At 42.4% G+C, this 24988-nt stretch overlaps 1 protein-coding gene across 50 annotated transcripts in view; it reads left to right on the top strand.

Annotated features, from left to right (window-relative positions):
- nfixb (nuclear factor I/Xb) overlaps positions 1-24988 on the top strand; it is a 217732-nt gene that overhangs the window by 169247 nt on the left and 23497 nt on the right. For 14 of the 50 annotated variants that reach the window (XM_078161128.1, XM_078161105.1, XM_078161112.1 and 11 more), the window contains 6 exons: positions 3189-3254; positions 5923-5997; positions 8229-8349; positions 8655-8690; positions 9375-9505; positions 16779-16853. In XM_078161128.1, the coding sequence (XP_078017254.1) occupies positions 3189-3254; positions 5923-5997; positions 8229-8349; positions 8655-8690; positions 9375-9505; positions 16779-16853 (504 nt within the window). The remainder of the gene's footprint in view (positions 1-3188; positions 3255-5922; positions 5998-8228; positions 8350-8654; positions 8691-9374; positions 9506-16778; positions 16854-24988) is intronic. The other 36 variants (XM_078161134.1, XM_078161111.1, XM_078161100.1 and 33 more) reach the window with 3 other exon arrangements.

The following is a 24988-nucleotide window of genomic DNA, read 5'->3' as shown; positions in this document are numbered from 1 at the left end:
AGATGGCTGCCAAGCGCTAAGATGGCTGCCAGGATTCCACAGAGCGACAGCACGAGAGAGAAAGAGAAGCAGAGCGAGAACGAGTGCGAGAGGAGTTGAGGGAGGAAGACGTGAAGATGTGCTGAGAGTGAGGGAAGAGAGTTGCGAGAAAAAAGAAACTCTTTCCCTGCGTGTTTTCCCTTCTTCTCCTCCACTCAGAGTGATGAGGTGATTTTGTTTGTCTCTTTTTGTTGTCTTGGTTTTGGCAACGCGGACAGACGGGGGTGAATAGTGCAGCAGTTTGCTGGCACGTCGTCCACTAATGCCACCCAAGATTAGGACGCTGATTTGGGCTTAGAGGACGCTGAGATTGGGGGGCCTAGTACTGGCTGCGAGGGGGCCACGTTCTGGCTCGGGAGACTTGGCCCAGGACGGCCTTAAAGCTTCAGTGCTGTGGGCTAATTGGCCTGAATGGTATATATGATACAACTATAAAACTCCTCAAGGCTGCATTACACATCTGAAGAAGAATGGCAGCCAGCGAGCCAAAGAAAACTAGCTGAAGCAGGTGGCTCTCTGCCCGCCGGCCCCTATAGATGTCAAGGTAAACACACACAGGAGATGCAGTCCAAACAATGCCAACAACCCACCAGTGTACGATTTACAAGTAGCCCTCAACTTACGAGTCAGCAGTGGGGAGGCTGAGGTTCCTGGGGATCTTTAACACTTAATCCAACTCACACAGTCAGAGTCCTGCACTAACAGAGTGTGTGTGTGTGTGTGTGTGTGTGTGTCAGAGCCTGAGCCCCTGGAAATGAGATCTATAAAGAAGAAAAGTGGTTTTGTCGAGGTAAACACAAACAGGAGAGTCGATCCAAACAATGCCCATAAAATGTACTTTTTACAAGTACACCTCAGCGTACGAGTCAGCAGAGAAGCTGAGGTTTCTTTACCCAACCTACACTTTCTAAAGCCCAGTTCATATCAGAGATTCGCAACAAGCCTAGTTGAAACAGGCAGACGGCGTATCATCTCTAGTCAACGACTCTCTGTGCTTCTGATCTGTAACGTTGACAGGAAGTGACCGCCATGAGACGGCGTATCATGTCTAGTCAACGACTCTCTGTGCTTCTGATCTGTAACGTTGACAGGAAGTGACCGCCATGAGACGGCGTATCATCTCTAGTCAACAACTCTCTGTGCTTCTGATCTGTAACGTCGACAGGAAGTGACCGCCATGAGACGGCGTATCATCTCTAGTCAACGACTCTCTGTGCTTCTGATCTGTGACGTTGACAGGAAGTGACCGCCATGAGACGGCGTATCATCTCTAGTCAACAACTCTCTGTGCTTCTGATCTGTAACGTTGACAGGAAGTGACCGCCATGAGACGGCGTATCATGTCTAGTCAACGACTCTCTGTGCTTCTGATCTGTGACGTTGACAGGAAGCAACCGCCATGAGACGGTGTATCATCTCTAGTCAACAACTCTTTGTAATGTATAGCTCAGTGGTTTTGGTTTTCAAACTCTTTGTGCCCAAGCCAAAATGTCAAGGCACACCTGTATTCATATCTGTGCACAACAGCATCTATGATGTGTGTTATCACTCTTATCACAATATGAGACAATAAAAATAAGAAAAAATAAGACAGGTAGCTTTTGTGATTTTGGGTACTGGCTGTCTTCTCTGGTGCTTTGTTGTAATTGTCCATACAATAAAGCGATCCATCGTCCTACTCACGTCTTTCTTCTTATAATCGTCATCATCCCTCACACTGGCTGCCAATCAGAGCTTTGATGTGTCACACACTTTAATTCCCACGCACAAGGCGACAAATAGGTCCCCTGTGAAGGGTTTTTTTTTTTTAAATTAAATCACATTTTTTTACGAAGACTTTGCCTCTTTAGTAGGAAACGGGTGCACACAACATACCGATACAGTCAATTAAAAATTCATTCATAACTTTTTGTACAGGCCCAGTTGAATATTGCAATAATAATGTGTGGCTAATGTCCTCCTGATCGATGAGGAAGGTGTGTGTGGAGCAAACAGTCCACTGTAGCGCCATGTCTTGCTAAAATATAAGCATGCCCACTTATTTGGTCCTATCAGATGATAAGGATTGAATTTGAATCCCTCTTGTAACAGTACACCGCTCAAATATTCCTCTTCCCTTGGATGTACGTCACAGCACAGAAAATAAAGACGCTCTACTTCCTGTTTCACTGAGACTTCCAAGGAACACTTCACTGCAAAAGACCGTTTTTATATTCATTACTTTGCCCGTGTTGTGTTGGATTTGTGAAGAAAAGTTTGTGTTTCTCTCATGCCTGCACAGCGAGCGAAGAATCCAAAAAAGCCGAACTTTCTACATGAATTAAAGTAATCAGGGTCCACATTTAACAACAGCAAAACTATATCAAAACAGTTTAATCCAAGTCTCAGTATCCAGTCGTGTGCTCAGTACTTCACAAACACTTGAATTTTGGGGAAAACATTGCGATTTAAAACACGTCGGTACAAACAGTCTCAAGCATGGATATGTAGCGTGCCTGGGCATGCACATGTGTTGAACTCAGATCAGTGTTTTTGTGGAAATACATGTTTGTGAAGTACTGAGCACACAACTGGATACTTGAGACTGTTGTTTTACCTCAGTTCATAAAGAATGTTCACCTTTTTTGGATTCTTCATTCACCCTGGAGGCATGAGGGAAAAGCAAAGTTGTCTTCATGAGTTCAGCGTAACACTAGCAGAGTAATTGATATACAAACAGTCATTTTGCAGGTGAAGTGTTCTTTTAACTGAAGGAGTCTGAGTGCACATTTGAGCCCCTGAAAGAGACGCACACAAGGAGAGAAGTGGTTTTTAAGCCAAAAAGAACAAGCACTCCAAACTGAATTCTTTGAGGCTTTTCTCGTGATTTTCCCACAGCGACAGGCTCCAGGATCGAGGATATTAACGTCTTGATTTGCCATTTTATGACTTTGAACTGACGTTTAACCTGAGCAGAAGTATGCATCTTTAATCTCAGGCCCACGTCTGTCTCTCCTCAGTGGAAAGAATGAAAGAAGGCGCCGTTTCCCGTCAAGTTCCTGAAGAGTTCCCTCTGATGCTAACCTGAAACCCTCATCTTGGGTCGCGTCCAGATGTCTGTCCACCTGACTAAACATCTCTCTGTCTCTCTCTTTTTTTGTGTCTTTCAGAACAATCAGGACAATCAGACAACTCAAACCAGCAAGGAGACACAGACGTCAAGCCCCCACCAAATGGTGAGTTTACAAGCGTGTCCCGTTTGCACACATGCATGCAGAAAAATGTTTAACACACCTGTGCGTACGTGCAAGCACACCTATACATGTACACAGTGTGTGCACACACTCCCCCTACACACAGGCCTCTCTGTGTGCAGTGTGTCCCGGCAGAGTTGGGTCTGAGTTTATTATGGTAAGGAGAGCTGATGGTACTGTAGTGTGGGGGTTGTGCTGGGATTGTGGCGGGCCACTCATAAATCACACTGACGTTATTGGAAGATGGGAACCACATGGCCGCTGCCGAGCTCAGCACTGACCTCATGCGCCGTCCCCGCTGTGGTTAACCCCCGACAGGGATGGAGTGATGCAGAGAAGGAGAAAGAGATGGAGGACGGGAGGAAAGTGAAGGGAGGTGGAGGTGGGGGGGGGTTTTGAAGAGAAAATGAGAGGTGAGGCGGGTGAGGAGAAGAGTGACGGACAGATGGAGAGAGGGATGAAATGAAGGAGGGAGGGTGTGGATTTAAAGTTCACTCAACCCTGGAGTTTAGGATGTTCTGTATGCACACACCACACAGACCCGGGTATTATGGATACGGACATTATAGAGCACGGATGAACAAAGTTCACGTGGGAGGCTGAGGAGACTTCAGAGCAGCACACACAGTCATACAGGAGTTCTGTACAGTACACTGTAGGGCTGTACTGAAGCTTCACATGTCTGTCGTCATATTTTATAGACCTGTTAGTGTACAGTGAGTAAACAGTATGATGTTTTTTAGTGGGCGGGGCTTAGCTGGAGGAGAAACAGTTCTGCACAGACATTAACTGAAAAGCTAACAAGTTCTGTTGGCTTGTTGTTGACAGTGGAGGAAGAAGAAATGAGTGGTCAGTTCGGAGTGCCAAAGCGCACTCTGACACAAACTGGAGCGTTGATAAATTATGAGCACTGTCTGAATGTAGCGTTGGGTTATCCAGAGCAGCGCACTCTCAGAGTGGCAGAGCGCACTCTGGACACTCTGTCTGTGGAGACGGAGCAGCAGAGCGCCGAGCGGAGTGAATGTGTGATTAACTTAACCGTTGGTTCATTCATGTAGAAATATAACGCTGCGTTTCTTCCACCAACAGGGCTCTCATTTTAGTGTAGAGCGTCAGACTGAATTTACCAACGCACCATGTCAGGTCACTCACTCTCCGGGACCGCCAGTGTTACTTGAATAAGTAAACACTGACCAACGGGACCAGACTGGCCGACCCGTATGCTCTCACTCAGTGGATGGATGATGTCACAGGAAGCCAATCTTACAAAGGAGGACCACACTTGTTTGTTTTGCTATGGAAGCTAACGTTAGCTAATGTGCTAAAAAGTTAGCGTTGCAGAGAAATCCAATATTCCTCTTAATCCCTCCCCAGTTTCTGATGAGGTGGACATGATAACCCTTAATACACATAACCTTATTCATCCCTACAACAGGAAATACTTTTTCCCTAACCTGATATGAAGTGTGCGCTGCACATGTGAGCATTTTTGATGATGGCCTCCGTCCAGTCCTTTGGTCTTATCACATTTGGTCTTGTGGTGGAGAGGCAGGTTTAGCTGTAGCTGATAAAATGACATCACTTTGACATCTACAAGGTCTACTTAAATCAACTTCTTTTAAATGATGAAATGTCATTTATGGAGCTGTTAACTTGCTGCAGGTGTGTCCCGCCCTTTGTGTCCCTTACTTTTCTTTTTTATAGGATTATTTTTTTGGCTTTTTATTAGATTGGATAAACTATGTGTGAAGGTGGAGAGAGGGGATGACATGCAGCAAAGGACAACAGGCTGGAATCAAACCGGCAGGCACTGCGGCAAGGACAGTGCTTTCGTACACAGGGCGCCCGCTCTACCCACTGATCCACTGGGCACCTTTACAACCCGCTGGAGTTACTGGAAAAGTTTGAATTAGGGATGTCAATGCTTAACTGTTAATCACTTAACCACAGAGAATATTTCTGACCGGTCACACATGTCGGTCCCATTTAATTTTTAATGCACCCCAGCAGGGACTGGTGGGAGCTAACGCTAGCTAGCAGCTAGATTAGTGGTTCCTAACTGGTGGGTCACAGGTCCATTCTGAATGGACCTCAAGTGACTCGTGAACACTTTATTTTTGAGTACAGTGAATTTCCGGCACAGAGCTTTTATTTTGAAGTGCCATTTCCTCCTGTAGAGTGAGTGACTAACAGACAGCTACTTCAGAGAGACAGAAACCTAGCTCGACAAAATGGTCAAATGCTCGTATGACGCCAAACGTATTAAACTGTGTGGACCTTAAACTAATGACGAAGGAGAAATCTGGACCAGTTGGTAACTACTAGTTTAGATAATCTGGTTAATCTGTTTACTTGTTTACAATTTGTGTGAACGCCGGACGCCTCTGAAGAAAGATGTGAAATTAACACCCGAGTTTTCATAAACCAGAATTTTCCTTTTTAGGTATAAAAAGCTGAACATGACCGACCCAACAGTCTGTATGTTATAGAAAACACATGTTCCCACACCAGCAGCGTGTCGAGCGTTCCCATACATGTGTTTTTCAGCTCCCTCTGCGTGTGTGTGCGCACACGTAATTTTATGCATGTTTGGTACATCCACCCTGCAGACCGCCGCTCTCACACACTCCTCTTCCTCTTTCTCTTTCAGGCCACTTGAGTTTCCAGGACTGCTTTGTGACTTCAGGGGTGTGGAACGTCGCCGAGCTGGTCCGCGTGTCGCAGAGTGAGTCACGGCTGTAATTTCCCAAGTCAATCTCTACGCAGACGCACTCTCCCTGTCACTCCTCGTACACTTCATACTGTCACTTCATTACAATGCCTTCAGGGCGAAACTACATGTAGCAGCCTCATACACCAAACTTTTTGATGGATAACTTATTATTTAAATCATAAAGCTTGTGATATTTTATATTTCCTTACAGTCCATAATAACAGTGAATTGATCCTAATGACATGAGAAGTATCGTCTGTGTGGCCAGAGCCGGATTTATCCTCTTCATCTGTTCTATTGTCGTCTGAAACCATTCACAAACCTATCATTGACGCTCTCTTTCACACTGGGTGTCATGTTCCTTTCTTTTTTTTTTTTTTTTTTTTTTGTAACCACGAACACACTCACACTATAATTTATGTGCACTGCACTAAATGTGTTTTAATCCGCAGCAGAAAATAGTTCCCAACAAATGTACTATTTATTCCTGTTTGAGTTACGTTTGCTAAAAACTGCACCGTCCAGCTGTTTTCGGGCACGACCGCGGCTCTAAATGTGATTATTGTGACTCCGTCTTTAATGATCGACATCTTCCAGTGAGCTCAGGGTCAAGCGCCGCAGACTGGCTGTGTGAGACAGTGTTGTAAAATGGCAGGAGATCCACTGATGCATAACATGGATAAGAAGGACAGAATAGAGGTGTAAGTTATAATAATTGCAGTAAACTTTATTTTTAAGGCGCTTTTCAAACAAAGTTACAAAGTGCTTTACATGGTTGATACCGGATTTAAAACAAAGCCGAATTCAACCAAATAAGACCAGACGATTTCAAGAAATACAAACAAACAGGAGCCTCAACAATAAAGATAAAATATCATCTCTGCAGCAGAGAAGCAAAGTTGGCAAGATAAGCCCAATGATAGTTCAGGGGGCGGGGCATAAGCACATACAGCGAGCAGCAGCAGAGACCCACCGTCCGACACCGGCACACCGTGAGGACAGAAACAAAAAGCATGGTGCAGCAAGCCAACACGCCGTCTGCGGTCATTTTGACTTGACCAGCGGACTTCACTACAAGCTGATTGGCTGTTGAAACAGGTGACGTGCTCTAAAACCAGAGTGTCAGGTGACATCATCAGTCGGCTTGAGTCCAGCTCAACCGGCCAGTTCACACCGCTGACACTTTTCTCTGCAAGGGTGTGCTTGGACTGAAGTAGTGACACAAACTTGAAATGGGAATTTCAAAATAAAGGCGTGTCCTAAACATGATGATGTGTATCGATGTTTTCACTTTTATACTGGATCGTTGATCATCGAATCAGTATATCGATCCAGATCGTCACACCCCTAGTCTGCATGTTGGATGTGTTTCCATTTACATTCAACACAAAGATGGAGCAGTGCCAACTTACCATCTTCGTCTTGCACAAAACTCGAAGCCGACAGGAACCTGCAGGCAGGTCTTAAAACTCACTGGTCATTCTTGCTCGCTAGTGTGACTGACTCGCAGCCAGTCGGCTTGTTGTCCTAACCTCAGCACATGTTGCTAACAGCATACGGCTAAAAGCTTACAGGCAGAACCTGCACTAGTGAACTTCAGTTTCACATTACGTGCATTAATCTACACATTATATATAATAATAATAATCTTTATTTATAAAGCACTTTTCAAAACAGAGTTACAAAGTGATTTACATGTCAAAAATTAGTTTTAAAAGAGCTGATAAAAACATTTTGGTTTATAAAAACTGAGGAAATAAAGACAGTTTAAATGAACTTGAACCTCAAGTTAAATCAGGAAAGGCTCTCCGGTTAAAGTCTTTATAAGGAGGGGCTTAAAAGAGCTCACTGACTCGGCTGACCTGATTTCCTCGGGCAGATTGTTCCAGAACCTCGGGGGCCTGACAGCAAACGCCCTGTCCCTTTTAGTTTTCAGCCTTTGGAACAGACAAAGACAGACGTTATCACGACTCATCCTGAGTGCGGCGTGAATGGGTTTACAAAGTTTCATGATAATCTATCCAGCAGTTGTAGAGACATTTGAATCAAAATGACGAATGTGAACCTCACGTTGGTGCTGGAAAACAAATCTGGGGATCACAAAAGTCATTAGGATACATCATCAGGAGACCATGAACATCTGCACAGATCTTACAGCGGTCCATCAGCTGGTTGATGTTTAAAGTCTGAATCAAAATGGCGACATATTAACACCAGTGTGTGTCTGTGTGTGCATCCCTCAGCCCCGGTGGCAACAGCGACCGGCCCCAACTTCTCCCTGGCTGACCTGGACAGCCCCGGCTACTACAACATCAACCAGGTGACCCTGGGACGGCGCTCCATCACCTCCACCCCCTCCACCAGGTACACACACATGCACACACACACACACACACACACACGCTCAGTGTTTCTCCCGTACTAATATTCTTCACTTCTTAAATCTTTAACCTCTGAACGCTGCTGTATTCTTTATGCTGAGCCTGCTCTGCTTTTTGATTGTGCTCTTTCTTCTCCCCCTTTTCTCCTCCTTCACTGCTAATCTTCCTCATCCCCTCTCATTTTTCCCACACCGATCTGTCCGTCGCTCCGTCTGTGTTTGTGTCTCTTGTCTCCGTTACTTCCCCGGCTCCCTCTGTCGTCCTCTCTCGCTTCATCTTACGCTGCAGGACTGAAATGGAGCTTTATGCAAGTCTCCCACGGAGGTAGTTACACTCATTACAGAATATCTCCCTTGATACTAATGTAACACAGACCCCTGCATCGCACTCGCACCAAAGCCACACACGCATGCTGTCACACGGATATGCACATGAGCGCACACATATTTAAACATTCTGGAACAGCAGTGAAACGCTGTACGTTCACAAGCCCCTTAATTTTATTGGTCACAGATGTATGAGTCTATAAGAATCTGCAAACACACACACAAATGAGTTCCAGCATCACCACGCAGAGTCTCAGCGCTCAGTCTCGAGTGTGAAGCAGCTTCGGGGCCAGCATGGATACAGCATGTTGGATAGATTCTGGCCTCGTGTTTGTCTCGCTGTCTCCAGTTGTGTTGCTTCGTCCCCTTCGGCTAAAACATAATATGAAAACAAAACACTGAAGGGAAACCTTGACATATAGAATTCTTAGGACTTGATTTTATGCAGACACATGCCTGACAGGAGAAATAAGACCTCACATTTGTCCTCAAACGTCCAACAAATGAATAATACTCATGAGAAGTGTCTGCTGGATTCAGTGAGAAACCGAAGCTAACACGCACGTTTAAAAGAAAAGGGGATAAAAACAGATTGATTTTAAAACACATCGACATCCCTCTAACTTGTTCCTCCTCTCCTTCTTCATGAATTAAACCCTCTCCTCTCTTACTTCTCTCTCAGCTCCAACAAGCGCAAGTCCATTGACGACAGCGAGATGGAGAGCCCGGTGGACGATGTCTTCTACTCAGGCCGTTCCCCGGCGGCCGGCAGCAGCTCTCAGTCCAGCGGTTGGCCCAATGATGTGGATGCAGGTAGTCCCGCTACAACGTCCCCGTCACATTCTGCACGCATTCCAGACACCTTTCCAGGAGCTGCGCTGAGGTCCACATCAGTTCAGACTCTAATATTATTACTGATTTTTAAGCCACAGATAAAAAGAAAATGATGTTTTGACAGAGGCTGCAACTAAAACCTGCTCCTCCTTTTTTTTATTCTTCTCATTGAACTTTAAAGCCCCTGAAAACTTATTTCTCTCCAACATTAAAGGAACACAGGCAAAAATTATGGGAAATTTTCTAAATTGCTTTCTTGCTGAGGGCTAGATGGGACTGATACTACCATCATGTCTGTGGATGGTTAGCTTAGCTTAGCATAAAGAGTTGAAAGAGGGGGAAACAGCTAGCCTGGCTGCATCCCAGGGTGACAAAATCTTTTAAGCAGCATGACACAAAAATGAGAAATACTTGCGTGCTAATATTTCACATCAAAACTATTCTTATCGGCAGCGATGCGAATTTGCGTCAGTTGCAAAACTCGTTCAGTAAAAGATTTCGATGTGAACAGATTGGCTGATTTGCGACAACTACCAGGATCCTGCTGACCCTTACAGAGCAGCGTCTGTCAGTGTGTCTTAGATAAGTAGCTGTGTAGCCTGAGCTCCTTTAAGCTTTTATACAGAGTTTCCTTTCAGCAAAATTAATTTAAAGTTCCCCTCTGGTAAACAGTTACTGTTAGAGTTATAAAATCTACCGTGTCATCGTTTTATAATCCTCATTTAAAAAACTATAGGCAACATAATTGGTTGATGCCTTTATCCACCAGGGGTGTAAATCACTAGTTTCATCACGATACTATATCACATCGATTCTTTGAACAATGATATGATATTTGCAGATATTACGATCTTGATTCAGGGGCCTGCGATCAATATGAAATGATATTATCTGCCCATTTAACACAGTCTGTTACAGAAGATGCTGGCATCCGTTTATTTTTGACTTCTGGCCATAAAAGATAAAAACAACACGTAAATAATAAGAGCAGTGAAGTTCACTTAAAATTGACTCCACAAACACATAAAACAGCACATGGGATAAGTAAACCTTCAGGGCTTTCTGTCGGAGAGACTTTCCTGGAAGAAATCTTTTTATTTTAAGCCAAACCATCATCTTTTTCATAAAACTTCAGGACCATCTGTCTTAAAGTCCCGAAGGCAAACTTCTCCAAACAGCCATAAAACAACAAGATCATTTAACACAAGTATCAAATTCAGCTCAGTAATAACTGTCAGGGTTCAGAGACAAAACAACTGTTTTTTTGCTGGTGACTTAATATTAGCATTAGCATGTTTACATTGAATAAATTAGCCTCACTGCTAGTGGAGATTCCCCCTACTCATAGCCTAACAAATTACATATCTTATTTATACGTAACACGTGTGAATTTCAGTTTGCATGCACGTTCTTTCAGCCGAACATTGTTTAAACAGAGTAGTTTGACGGTGACAGACTTTACAAATAATGCGTAATCTAAAGATGATGATATGGATCGATGTTTTCGCATTGCAAAGATGACATTGGATCGTTGATCAGTGAATTGATATATCACTCCGAATGCATGGATTGTTACACCCTGTTATTCTTTGTGAGAAAGCTCAGATAATTGACCTTGTTCTGGGAAAAAAATTACGCTGGTTTTACTTTGCATAATATTGATATTTTATGTAAAAAAGAAAAAACGTTAAAAAAAATATATTAATTGGTGTGTAAAGGCCGTAAAGCTAAATAATAACACAGTATATTTTGTTTGTTTAATCCGAACAAAAGCGCAAAACGATATGTTGTGCGGTGGTGACTATTTCTCGGATGAGTGCAGTAACTTCTCTGAGTCTTCAGGTTTTTTTACAGATTAAACAACAGTTTAATTTTCATTTTCATTCAAATGTTTTTAAATCCTGATTGGTGCATGGAGCAAGTAAACTAATAAAAACAGAAAACAATATGAGTCCATCCCCTGTAACAACAGCCTGATTGAGAAAATGTTTTCGGGGCCTTGAACCTTTTTAAACGTAAATTTCACACTGACTACCTGACTTGAAGTGGACCAGATGCTGCAGCTCACCTCCTTCCTCCTCCTCCACGTCCCTTTGCCTCTGAACTGTGTTGACCCTCTTCTCCATCACCTGACCCCCTCATCATCCCCACTCTCTTCCTCACACTCCTCTATTCACAACTCCCACTCCACTTACAACCTGTACCCCCCACCCCCACCCTGACCGAGCACATCAGGCCTGTGTGAGGTCGATGGACTGCTGTTATACCACAGACAGGTTATAGCATCCTTTCTCACATGCAGCAGGGACTTATATGATAGTTTGGATCATCTGAAGAGGGGTTGTATGAGGTACTTAAACACAGTCAGTGTGTTAGCTGCAGTAGATGGCGGTTGGTATGCCTCCAGTTTGGAGAAGCAGGCAGGAGTACTGACAGAAGAATTTGAGACACCTAAAAAATCTGTCAGTTTAAGTTATGCTGTATTTAAAATGTTCTCACTGCCTTCAGACAGCCCTTTCTGTTATATCCATCTATGCTCCCTTCAATACCAGACTCCACTGTGGACGAGTACATCATACAGGCCCACTTTAAAAACTCCAAACTATCCCTTTAAAGGGCCAGTTCACCCAAAACTATGATTTCCTTGTTACTCCTGGTAGACATGTTGACAGTTTAGGTTTTACTTGCAGATATTTATTTGCTGAAACTTCTTCCTCCGCCCCAGCACAATGAAACATAACTTGTGGTAAAACATGACATTTGAAAAACCATCCACAAACAATGTCCCAGTTTCTGAGAATAATTTTTATTGGGGACTATTTTCAAACCAAAAAAAAAAAAAAAAAACCCAATCTGTAAAGTCTGTGCTGGTGAGTCTGGTCTGTGGATTATCCTGAGTGGACTTTGTTTTTCAAATGACACGTTACTGTCAAATATAACTTTTACATGAGCACCACACCTCTGTTGTGATGGGGTGGCGGAAGACGAACACTGACGGACATCTGGAAGTGTCTGCAAATAAAACTGAAACTATCTGTGTGCTCACAAGGTGAAAGAATTAAAGTATGAGTCTAGTTTAGTTTTGGCTGAACCGACCCTTTCATCGACCACAAACTGAGTGCTTTAACTATTTTACCCTCGTGTTTGTTGTCTGAGTTTGGATGGATATATTTCGCTCTGTTAGTTCTCGTGGCGTCAGGGCTAACAGTCACTGAGTTTAACTCCTGGATTGTGTGTGTGCATGTGTGTGTGTGATGTCTGAGACTGTCAGAGCCTCATACTGTAGATTTAACACAGATAACTCTCAAAAGATGTATAGACGTTTGGACGTTCAAATGTTTATCCCCTTTTGTGATTTATTTTGTTCATTAGACTTCAGCTAACGTTCTTCATTAAGCCACTAGAAACACTAAGACAGGCTGGTGTGGTGAGAATCTTTATATGTTCATCACGTGTCATATGTAACAGACGTTTTTTTTTGCCAAGAGTTACAAAGATTGATACCACTCTGTACGTTAACTATAAAGCTACAGCTAGCAGCTTAGCAACTGGAAAACAGAGACTGAAAATAGGGAAACAACTGACCTACATTTTTTTTTTTACGCTTCAGTTTTTGTACGGAAAAACAAACTGGTTATAACATGCTAGCCATGCTAGCTGTTCCCCTGTTTCCAGTCTGTGTGCTAAGCTAAGCTAACCAAACCAGCCTCTAGCTCTAGCGGTAAACCAGGAAATGATTGCTTCGGTTTTTTTTACACTGTGGTTTTGGTATGGATTAAACAAACCTGATATAACATGGCTAGCCATGCTAGCTGTTCCCTCCGATTCCAGTCTTTGTGCTAAGCTAAGCTAAGTTAAGCAGCCTCTGACTCCAGCCGTAAAACAGCAAATTAATGATTTTCCACTAGGGCCGTAATGGTACATGTATTTGTGTCGAACCGTTCGGTACGCGACTTTTGGTACGGCACGACCCTGTACCGAATTATTGGGGCAGGATATTATTTTATTTTATTTTGTTTTATTTTAATTCCGTTTTTGCGAGCTGAACCATTTAAAATATCTAGTTCCCCGACGGACATAATTGAGTGACGGACTGAGTCCGACCGTAAATCTCCGCTTTCACTTTGTGCAGTGCATTCTCGCATTTTGACAACATGGCAAGTGAGCCTGACGAACCTGAAGACCCACCCGCAAACCTTAAGTCCTCCGTTTGGGAACACTTTGGTTTCAGGGTAAAATACGAAGATGGAAATAAACAAGTTGACAAGACAAAAGCAGTGTGCCGACACTGCAGAACAGCGGTCGGGTATGTACTTGGAAACACGTCTAACATGCTAACGCATCTAAAGCGACACCACCCGAGTTTGAACGTTAACCAGCACGACTAGAAAAAGCAATCTGGTGCAAACTACGATATCGTCGTCGTTTAAAAAGAAAGAGCGTTTCCCTGACCATTCCGCTAAAGAAATAACCAACGCCATTGGAGTTGAGTAAAATTGTTTAAGCTGCACTTTAGATATAAGCATGTTTTGTTTACTGCACTTTAACAAAGTGGGAAAGCTAAGTAAGTTCCTAGTAAAACTGAATCTGAGCAGGCTTTAAAGCTGACCAGCTGCACTATACTTTTTATTTTAATTGAGTAAAATTGTTTAAGCAGAAATGTATATTTATATTTTTCATTCAAAAAATGTGTTAAAAAAACAGCAGGATTTTATTTTTCACTTTTATATTTCTATTTTCATTCAAACAATGTGAAAAAGCAGGATTTTATATATATATTTGTTTCATTCAAAAATTGTGTAAAAAGAGTTAACTGCTGTGGTGGTATGTTTTAATAAGGTTACCAATAAGTAAAAGATATTTAATAGTTGTCTATTTTTTTCATTACTGTACCGAAAAAATCCGAACCGTGACTTGTGTACCGAGGTACGTACCGAACCGAGATTTTTGTGTACCGTTACACCCCTATTTTCCACTGTGGATTTAAAACAAACGAGATGTAACATGCTAGCCATGCTAACTGTTTCTCAGTCTTTGTGCTAAGCTAAGCTAACTAGCTTCTAGCTCTAGCCATAAACCAGCAAATGGTTGGTTGTTTTTTTTACTAGCCATGCTAGCTGTTCCCCCAGTTTCCAGTCATTGTGCTAAGCTAAGCTAACCAGCTTTTGACTCCGTCCATTTACACTGTGGTTTTTATACGTATTAAACAAACTGGATATAACATGCTAGCCATGCTAACTGTTCCTTCCTGTTCCCAGTCCTTTTGCTAAGCTAGGCTAACCGGAGCTTTAGAGGTGGTGCTTGACAGAGTGTGAACCTTCACACAGAGCCAGACTAGCTTTTGCCCCTGTTTCCAGTCTTTGTGCTAAGCTAACTTAAAGCTAACCAGCTGCTGGCTGTAGCTTCATATTTACCGTACAGACATGACAGTGGTATCAATCTTTTCATCAACGTCTTGGCAAAAAAAACAAGCAACATATCTCCCAAAATATTAAACCTTTCCTTTCACATTATTGTTCCTCATACACTCAGTTTCACCATCCATTTCTGTGTTGTTTTCATGAGTGTCACAGCAGAGCAGCACCAGTGCAACCACACAGCTACTGCTTAAAGGGATAGTTTAAACTTTTTGAAGTGGGGTTGTATGAGGCACATATCCATAGTCAGTGAATAGCCTACAGTAGATGTCGGCACGCCACCAGTTTGGAGAAGCAGACAGGAATGTGGACGGGGCAGCTGCAAAACGTGTTTTAGCCACCTATAAAAATGTTCATTTAATTTACTTTGGTTTGATGGCACAATACATGTTAACTGGTGACTAGCTGGTCAATTTTCAAGAAAAAAATAAATGAAGTGAAACAGGAGTCTCTGGTGCTTTTAGCCTTGGCAGCCCTGCACTGCGCACCACCCGGGTTGGGTGGGAATTAGTTAGCAGCTATAGCTAGCAGCTGGTTAGCATAGCAACTGATTTGGCGATTAAACACTGTGCTGGTGATGGCACAGAGGTGCTAATGTACTCGCTGGCCATCCTCAGGTCTTCCGTCAGGTAGGCATGGTGAGTGAGTGGCCTAATTTTGAGCCACAAATCCTCTTTAGCATTTTGTAATATGTTAGCCCCACTAGCCCTGCTGGCACTGCTAACCGCACTAACAGAGCTATAAATAGTAAACTTTGCTAAAGGGTGTTTGCAGCTAAAAATTGACCGCGGTGACCTGTGGGGAGACAAGCGGTAGTCGCCAAATTAGCAGCGCCGCTAGTTGAGGTTAGCTCCCACCAGCCCTGGGTAGCGCGCAGTGCAGTAAACTGAAGAGTAACTGGTCAAAAACCAATGAATCGCTAACCATTGACATCCCCGGCCACCTGAAACAATAAACCCTTTCAGACTCTTATGACTAAAACAGTAATTTTACATCACAGAACACAGAAGCTGTTGGTCTCAGTTTGTGTGTCGTTGTGTGACTTTGGTGAATCCAAACTAACCCTTAGAAACACCAAAATCACCTAATAACACAAACTTACTGACTGATGGAAGCAGCAATAGACCAGTAGCTCCTGTGTTCTGCTAAGTACAATTACTGTTTTTGTCAAAGTAGTGTGGTGACTTTAAAGAGAGCACAGATAATAGCTCCAGTTCCCCATCAGAAAGGGCTGTCTGACAGCAAGAGAAAGCGGTGAAAGAACTCTAAATATTGCGAACATTTCAACTAGCATACATTTCTTAGGCGTCTAAAACTCGTTTTGCTGCCGCCTCCATCCACAGCAGCACATTGCTTTGCTTCTGTGGTGGTGCTCCTGCCTGCTTCTCCAAACTGGAGGCACGCCAAACACCATTTCCTGTAGCTAATACACTGACTGTGGATAAGGGCCAATCCAAACTGTCCCTTTAAATCATACCCACTCACCCTTTGGCTGGCAGCACCGACGGGCACCATGTCAAATGTATTTACAGTAGACTTCATGTACATCTCCTGGGTTTGGTATGTGTCTCTGTTAAATCGCTGAAAGTTCTCATGTGTTCTCCGATTCCTAACCGTCACTCCCACTCACATGCTGCCATTTTAATCCCGCCAGCAGTAATGATGTAACTATTTTATAGACACTTGCTGCACTCTATAACATTAAACTCCCCTGTTGCCCATTATTTAACCACCCCTCTGTTTCTCCCTCATTCTTTCCATCTCTGTCTCTGTCTTTTTCTCTCCTCCCCTCTTCCATTGTTAACTCTTCCCTTCTCCCCTGTTTGGCCTTTCAGTGCAGCACCATTTGGCCAGTGTGCAGGAGAGGAAGATTAAGCATGAGAGCGATGGAGTGCAGTTTCCTTACCATGGTTAGAACATCATTAAACATTATACTGTGTACATGTATACATGCTCTACTTCAGCTCACACCACCCTCAACTTGTACACATCTCTCTCTCTGTCTCTCTCTGTCCTTTTATTCCAAGTCTGTTTGCACTTCCTGTGAGCTGTTCTGCATCTTCCATTCATCCTTTCTCTCTTCTTCTCTTCATCCCTCTCTTGTGTCTTGTTCTCTGGCTATGCTGCCGCTGGGTGGGGTTGTTTCTACCAGATGTCTGCTGTTGTCCATTGTGGGTTTACCAAAGCCTTTTGGTAGCCCAGTAGCTCCATAACATCCACCGCCTGTCTGCCTCAAAGATGCTGTTGTAAATCTGTGAGAGTAATCAAACTTCTAGGAGGATGAAGACGTCCCTGGAGCTATGAAAAAAAAATCACTCTTATCCTGACGTACACTGTCTGATTATCAGCTGTATTCTCAGTGTGTAATTATCTGCATTATCATATCCAAAAACCACATTGTTGTGACACACCACATGCACACAAACAGTTTTCCAAGGCGGTGTGAATTTGTCAGCAGCGTTCAGCTAAGTGCTTTGGGTGTTGCAATTTTGTTGTCGAGCCCTGGGAGAGAAAGCGATGAAAGACCCGGAGAACGGAGGGTGGTGGTGGTGGTGTGTGTGTGTGTGTGTGTGTGTGTGTGTGTGAGAATGAGGGTTTGTTGAGTAGCAGCGTTAGCCGCTTCATGCAGCCGGTTGTTTAGACGGAGCTGTTGAGTGGTGTCCCACCTGCCGTAGGCCTGACTCAACCGTCTCTGAAAGACGGCGCAGGAAAAAAAAAAAAAACAACATACGACCCAAACAAACACGACGAGAGGCACTCAGGTGTGTCATCAATGCACAAGGCACCTTCTGTCTCCGAGACATGCTTACTCACTAACGCACACATTCACGAATGGCATGCAGACACACACACACACAAAACTAAATTTCAGCTCTTTCTCTGATTTACATTCACACACACACACACACACACACACACACACACACACACTCCCCAATCTGGAGAGGAGCAGCGTTCCGGTCCAGATGGCGCCTCCATGTGTCTACAGCGAAGGGAGCTACTGGGTTACAGCAGACATCTGTTCTGGTGATGGTGGTGGTGGTGTTGGGAGTGAGAGATGAGGAGAGGAGAGGAGGGGCGGAGGACAGGAGGCGGGAGGACGAGGAGGGAAGGGGAGGGCCTCTGCCTCTGCCCGCTCTGGAGGTGATCCTCTACCTGAATGAAAAGCTCTGAGGCATAGCAGGTGATCATGTAATTCATCATTAAGTCTGCTGTCTCCCGCTCCGCTCTGCTCCGCTCTCTCCTTCTGCCTGCTTGCTCCTGCTGCTCGGGGGGGGGGGGGGGAACACCCCAATATCTACTGTTCAGTCAGAGGAGGGGGGGGGTGTCCCGACTGTCTGTGATATGTGGTGTTATGGGCTTAAAACTCTGGTGTGTGTGTGTGTTAGAGCTGCATCAATTAGTCGAAAATTAATTGAGTAATCATTTGAGCAACTTTTTAAGCGTCAGAGACAAACATTTGTTGGTTTCATGATTATTAAATGTGACAGTTTGATGCTTTTCTTTGTCATTGTATGTCATACATACAAGATAATAAACTGAAAAGCTTTGGATTTTTACCCACGTCGAGACTTGTCAGCCCGTTAAAAGGTCGCTATCAGTCATCACTAGTATAGATTTAAGGTGGTATGACCCTACTCTGCCTCCTTAATTTACAGTAGAGCTGATCAATATGACCTATAAATAATTTTGCAATATTTTAGGGCTGTATACAAAATATATATTTTGATATTTTAGAGTCTCCTCTAAATTACTGTAGAGTATTGAAATACTAAACTCTGAATAAATTACTGTTACACTGAAGTTGATAAAGTACTGTTACATTAAAGTTAAATAAAGCACTGTTTAAATAAAATATTGTTGTAATGAAGTTAAATAAAGTACTGGTAAATAAAGTTAAAGTACTGTTGTAATTAAGTTAAATAAAGTACTGGTAAATAAAGTTAAAGTACTGGTAAATAAAGTTAAATAAAGTAATGTTAAATAAAGTTAATGTATTGTTACAATAAAGTTAAATAAAGTAGTTTTACACAGTTAAAGTACTTCATGATAATTTAAAAGAAAATGCTGTTAAATTAATGTTAAATAAAGAATTGTTATAATAAAGTAAAATAAAGTACTGTTGCAATAAAGTTAAAAAATACCATTATAATGAAGCTAAATCATGTACTGTTTTAATAAAGTTAGATAAAGTACTGTTTTTAAAAAGTTGAATAAAGTACTGTTACAATAAAGTTGAAGTTAAAAGTTTAAGTATTGTTATAATGAAACAAACCAAAGCTACACCGCTGGTGCTTTTATTCTGAAGAACCCCGGCTCGTCTCAGGCAGGAAGTGTTTTTTGCTGAGAACTTGAAGCTTCCATCAACAGTTAGCAGTTAGCATAAAGTTAAACTGTTACAGGGGAGCTGTCAAACGTCAGGATGTATTCACTGCAAGCAGGAAAAAAAACTGTCCAGTTCATATATTGATAGTACTTTCCAGTCACACTGGTGCTCCATGGTAGCAAAATGCGAGTGAATGTTCCCAGACTGGAGAAGAGAAAGAATTTACACTTCATGTTTACAGTGTAGTCATTTTATACATCCTATGTGGAACAGTATTGCCCACCCCTAGTTTACAATGACCTCTAGTGGCCATAGTAATAATGACAGGAGCAAGGGAGTAAGTTAAGTGATAAGGAGGTCAAACAAACACAGGACTTTCACCGAGGAGACGGCTGCTTATGTCCCTTTTTAAAACGGGTACATCACATAATAAACGCACGACTCAAACCACAGTCTTTTCCTAAAGCTAACAAAAACTGCAGTTGTTTCAAACGTTGGATCTGCACCTTCTTGCTTCACTGGTAGGTGCAGTGTCTCGAGAATTATAATAGAAGTGATAACGGCCGTTTAATGGACTGATAATATGAAGTCACATTGAGCTCTGGAAAATTGCACGAGATGTGTTTGACTGTTTTCTGGCGTTTTAATGACAGATGATTAATTGATTGAGAAAATAACGAGCAGACGATTTGATAATAAATATAATGGTTAGTTGCAGCCCTTGTGTGTGTGTGTGTGTGTGTGTGTGTGTGTGTGTGTGTCTGAGGTGTCCTTGCTCCGTCTGCAGCACATTACCTCAGTGTTTATGAGTGCTAATGATGTGTGAGGTAGTCGGCTAATGAGGGACACAACTCTGTTAATGTACATTGTTTCTTTGCTTACCTGAATGACGGGTGTGTGAGCTCCTTCCTCTCTTTGGTGTGTGTGTGTGTGTGTCGTGCACATGTGAGTGGACCAGCTCTGTGACAGTTCGGGGGCTTGTGTGGTCGCCAGCTTGTTAGCGCGGCAAGACTGGAGGGTCATGGGAGCAATTGGCTGCCAGTCTGCTTGTGCAGTGTGCCAGGAGCAGGACATAGAAATAATGTAGAACAAACAACTGTGTGAGTGTGTGTGTGTGTGTGTGTAGACTCACACAAACACACACATACACACACACTCTCTCACACACACACATACACACACACACAGATTAAGGGAGAGATCAGAGTAACTTCTGTTAGCTTTATCAGACAAAGCTTTCATTGGGCATCTGGGCCTCATTTGCTGCTCCTCACTGAGAAGCCACATCGTACCAGATATTTCAGCTAGATACAGACTAATTAGGGGAAATCACAGAGACTAAAAACAATATGTATAATTTAAGGCAGTTTATGCATAATAAGCTGGTTATAATTGAACATGTACCGTGGCGGCACGCAGTTGTTCTCCTATACGTACCACAGAGGAGCCGCAGCCAAACCGGCTTCAGTGCAGCGATACTTTAAATCGACATGTTTGTCTGTTTTTAATAATGTCAGTTAAACAATTTCACCCTGACTCTCATGTGAAATTGTATAGCAGCCATATTTGTTCCAATCCCCACACTACCATACTGTTTAGTATGCCAGAACAAGATTTAGCATGTCGAATGCAATGTGCCCAAAAATACCAGGATGTTCCACTACATTCAATCGTGTTTTGCAGCATGCAAGCCAGCATGCGTCTCTGGCTATTCTTACCCACAATCCCCTGCACAGCGGACGACACGTCACACCAACTGAGCCGCAAACAGATGATTGAAAGCTGTCAGAAGCCTCAGTGACAGATGACAGCGCGTTTAAGTGCCTGGTGACCAGTCGATTAGTAATAATAGAAACTATAGGAGCCGTCCATGGTGTAAAATGTATAGGTTACGAAGTTGTCCTGTAGGGGTCACTGTACTGTCATGGGTGTCATTCACTGAGGAACAGGTGTAGCTAGCTAGGGGGGCGGCGATTATTTATTAATAGTGTTTTTGCTTGTGCTACCCATCCGTACCATCTAGCAACACCTGTCTCTCAATGAATGGTTCCTACCTGTATTTGCAGACACCCATGACAATACAATGACCCCTACAGGACAAATTAGTAACCTACACATTTTACACCATGGATTAATTGTTTAAATTAACAAAATAATCGTAATGATTACCAACAGCAAAAGGTTGTAACAGTGACTGAGAAATGTAGATGTAATTTTACTGTCGTGAATATGTTAGAATCTAGTGTTTGCAGTTAAAACTAGCCTACCTGCATCGCAAAGTAACAACAGCAGAGCTCTGTGGGTTGACCTTAGTCTCTGGAGAGCTCGGTTTATCTCCATGGTAACGCATATATGAGAAAGAATCAGAATCAGCTTTATTCGCCAAGTACATGTGTGAACCAGAACAAGACACTTAAAGTTAAATCAATCACGTTAATTTATATAGCACATTTAAAAAATAAATGACACCGGTAAGGACAATTACATACGTTAAAAGATGATAAAATACTGAAATATTAAAACCACTACAAACAACCAAAGGCCATTGAAAACATGTACGTTTTAAGATTTGTCTTTAAAGTGTCAATGGAGGGGAGCATTTGATTGAGAGCTTTGGAGCAGCTATTACAAAGACATGATGGAGGGCGTAATGTTAGGATGAAGTAGTGCGTCCCAACTGTGTGCATACTGCATGCAACAGGAAGGGCAGCTGCAGCACCTACATACAGTAAAAAGAAAAAGTATGCTATTCAGAACGAACCCAGTGTTTCTCAGAGTGTGTTAGATAGCGAACCTATTTGTTTTTCTATATAAGTAAAATAAAACAGAGATTCTGTCCAGCCACAGTGACGACACGTTACTGCGTGCGTCATGATTGAGGTGTTGAGTGAAAGTAGCTTAGACTATTCACATAAGTACTCAAGTACAATTTCGTGGCACTTTTCTCGAGTGTTTCTATTAAATGCTCCTGAATATGTGTACTCATACATTTTGGGAGATATTGAGCTCATATATCTTAAATTAGTAAGAGCCACTACATTTAAATGCTGCTTTCATATTAAAGGCTCGGACATAGTTCCGGCATTGAACGTCCGTGAACAGCTGCGGTGACGTGGACGTGCTGGTGAATTTCGGGTTCACATCAGCCCTCAGTATTAAACAGGAAGGCTGGGAGGTGAGCTTAGCGCCCTCCTACTGCCAACATCGAGTGAAAGTAAAACTAAGATAAGGATAAGCCTCCAATCCAGAGTGAATGTTTATCGAATATTCAACTTAATATTTAAATTCGGATTATATTTTGTAGTTGGAGCATGTACAGTCATCTTGCTTACTGTGTGTACAATCCATGTGGTCACAAAAAAAATGGGCTAGACGTGGACGTTCTTATAGGGGTCCACGTGGACCCTCACAGACAGGCAGATGACAACATCTACGTCACATAAAAATAAGGGGATCATCGCAGGCACATGGATGACTTACTGCTCAATAGTTGGAATGCAATAATATAATATAAATAAAGTATAATACTTAGGAAGTAGCTGTTTTAAATATTGAGTACTTTTACTTTTAATAATATTTTACGGTCACTTAATCCTTTGAAACCTGAGCAAATTGGCTTGATTTCTTTTAACAACATGGAAAGAAATGACCCAAAAAAATGCAAAAAATGAGTGAAAGAGGAAATTAAAAACAAGAAAATTATTTAAAAAAAAAGAAAGAAAAAACTGCCAGAAACTTATAACAATCCTGTAACATAATTTTAAAATGCAAGAATAACTATAAATATAGTTTTCCCCAGCTTTTTTTTTTCTTTTTTCCCTAGTTTATATTATTTTAGTTTTATAATTTTCTATGCAATTCATGGTACATTTCTTACCATTTTTTCCCCCATGTTTTTGAAAGAAATCACACCAATTTGCTCAGCGATGGTTCAAAGGTATCAATACTTGTGAAAGGCATCTTAAAGCGGCACAATTAAAGTGATGTCGCTCAATGTTTGAAAGGGTTACGTAAAATTTTGAGTGCAGGACTTTGACATAAATATTTTTACCCTGCAGTAACTAATTTTTACGCCACTTGGGGGCAGCAGACACAAGCTGTGAACACAACACGACATATTATCACCTTTTTAATTGTGATGTTGGCAAACTTTCACCTGTTTAACGCGTCCAGCAGCTACATAGCATAAATCAGCATCTGTTTGGAGCCACCTGATGAATTTAAGTCCGTCATTCACTCTCTTTTAGCTCTGTTTTTGGGCTCTACACACTTCTGTGAAAAATACTAGGCATTTTAGCTGCTAAATGCTCCACTGTGTTCAACAGCTAGTTGCTGGCTTTGTCTAGCTGCAGTTTGGTGCTGTGCAGGTCGTATACGTGGCACTCCTAGAGCAGAAACCTGCTGTGGCAGGAAACGATGCTGATGAGTGCTGTGAGAGTCAATCCAAACAGCTAAGTTGCGAGCTAGAGAATTAAAACATTAACATAAATGAAGCTGTAAATCCCTGTAGAGCTGAGAGCTGGAGAGTCAGGTGATATTTTAAATGTCACTCCCGGTGAGCTCATTCTTACACAAGTAGTCATATTATCCTCAGAAGATCTAAGTTAAAGATCTGAGTATGTCCTCCTTTAGTAGTTTGTCAAAGTTTGCGTCGCAGCAGCCGGCGTGCTCTGTGTGAAATAAATAAAACTAGTTGTCATATATTACCAGACGACAGCCCAAACACACCATCGGAAGTAAGATATCAGTGCCAGATGGATGACAAGCCTACGCTTCTAATGTTCTGCTGACTGTAGCAAATGGTTTCTACTTTTTATCTTCTTGAAACTTTTTATGAACGCTTTTTTGTTTTTGAGTGTTCAGCTGTTCTTCTGCTCAATTTTTTTCTTCTTCTTGGACGACGGCGTATATCTTCTTATCTTCTTAATTAAATACACATGGAATTAGAGCCAAACATATAATGTCTGAGCGACAATAAAAGTGTTATTGTCTCCTCGCTCTGCTGTAAAATTGGTTGAAAAGCATCTTGTGCCCTTCTGTCTTCACACTGGCTTGTTTTTTATTTTTAATAATTCTAGCCGTAAATAAAATTTATCTCACCCTGCTTATTGTATCCGCTCCTCCCACCTACACACGGTCACATGATGTGCCTAGCCGAGCATAAGTGCCGGCGCCCACCTTTTTCTATACTTATCGTTGCCCACACAAGCACAGCTGCGCCCATGCTGCCTATGAGCATTGTGGGTAAATAGTGATAAAACATTTCCCAGTGTGGCATTAAAGAAAAGCTTTTCAGAAATCTGCTCTGTTAGACTTTATATGCTTCGCTCATAAAATCTATTTCCACGTCTCTTTGGGCCATGGTGAAATTACCCACGTCTTTATTTGAGTGTGTTTGTTTTATATGTGTGAATATTGTGTCGTTTAGTACTTTATGAGGCTCTTTTGCTCGCCGAGGTTGTTTATCACTGTATTCTTTCAACCAGATCTGGAGCAAACAAAACACCAGTCCAGTAGAGGAGAAGTAATGAGGTCTGTGTGTCCGCGCTGATGTACTTTTCTATACTTTCACTTCCTCATTACTCTCTGTTTTATGGATTGTTCTTTCCAGAGTTTTATTTCAGCGTATATTCAACATTGCGGTTCCCTGCAGAGGTCAAACACACCATTTGGCGCTGCTCCTCAAACCCTGAAAGTCTAAATTGTGCCTTTGGATTA

Source organism: Epinephelus lanceolatus, chromosome 18, assembly GCF_041903045.1.
Source record: "Epinephelus lanceolatus isolate andai-2023 chromosome 18, ASM4190304v1, whole genome shotgun sequence".
NCBI classification, from domain to species: Eukaryota; Metazoa; Chordata; class Actinopteri; order Perciformes; family Serranidae; genus Epinephelus; species Epinephelus lanceolatus.
Note: the sequence above shows the minus strand (reverse complement) of the source record. Positions and strands in the feature narration are given on the sequence as shown.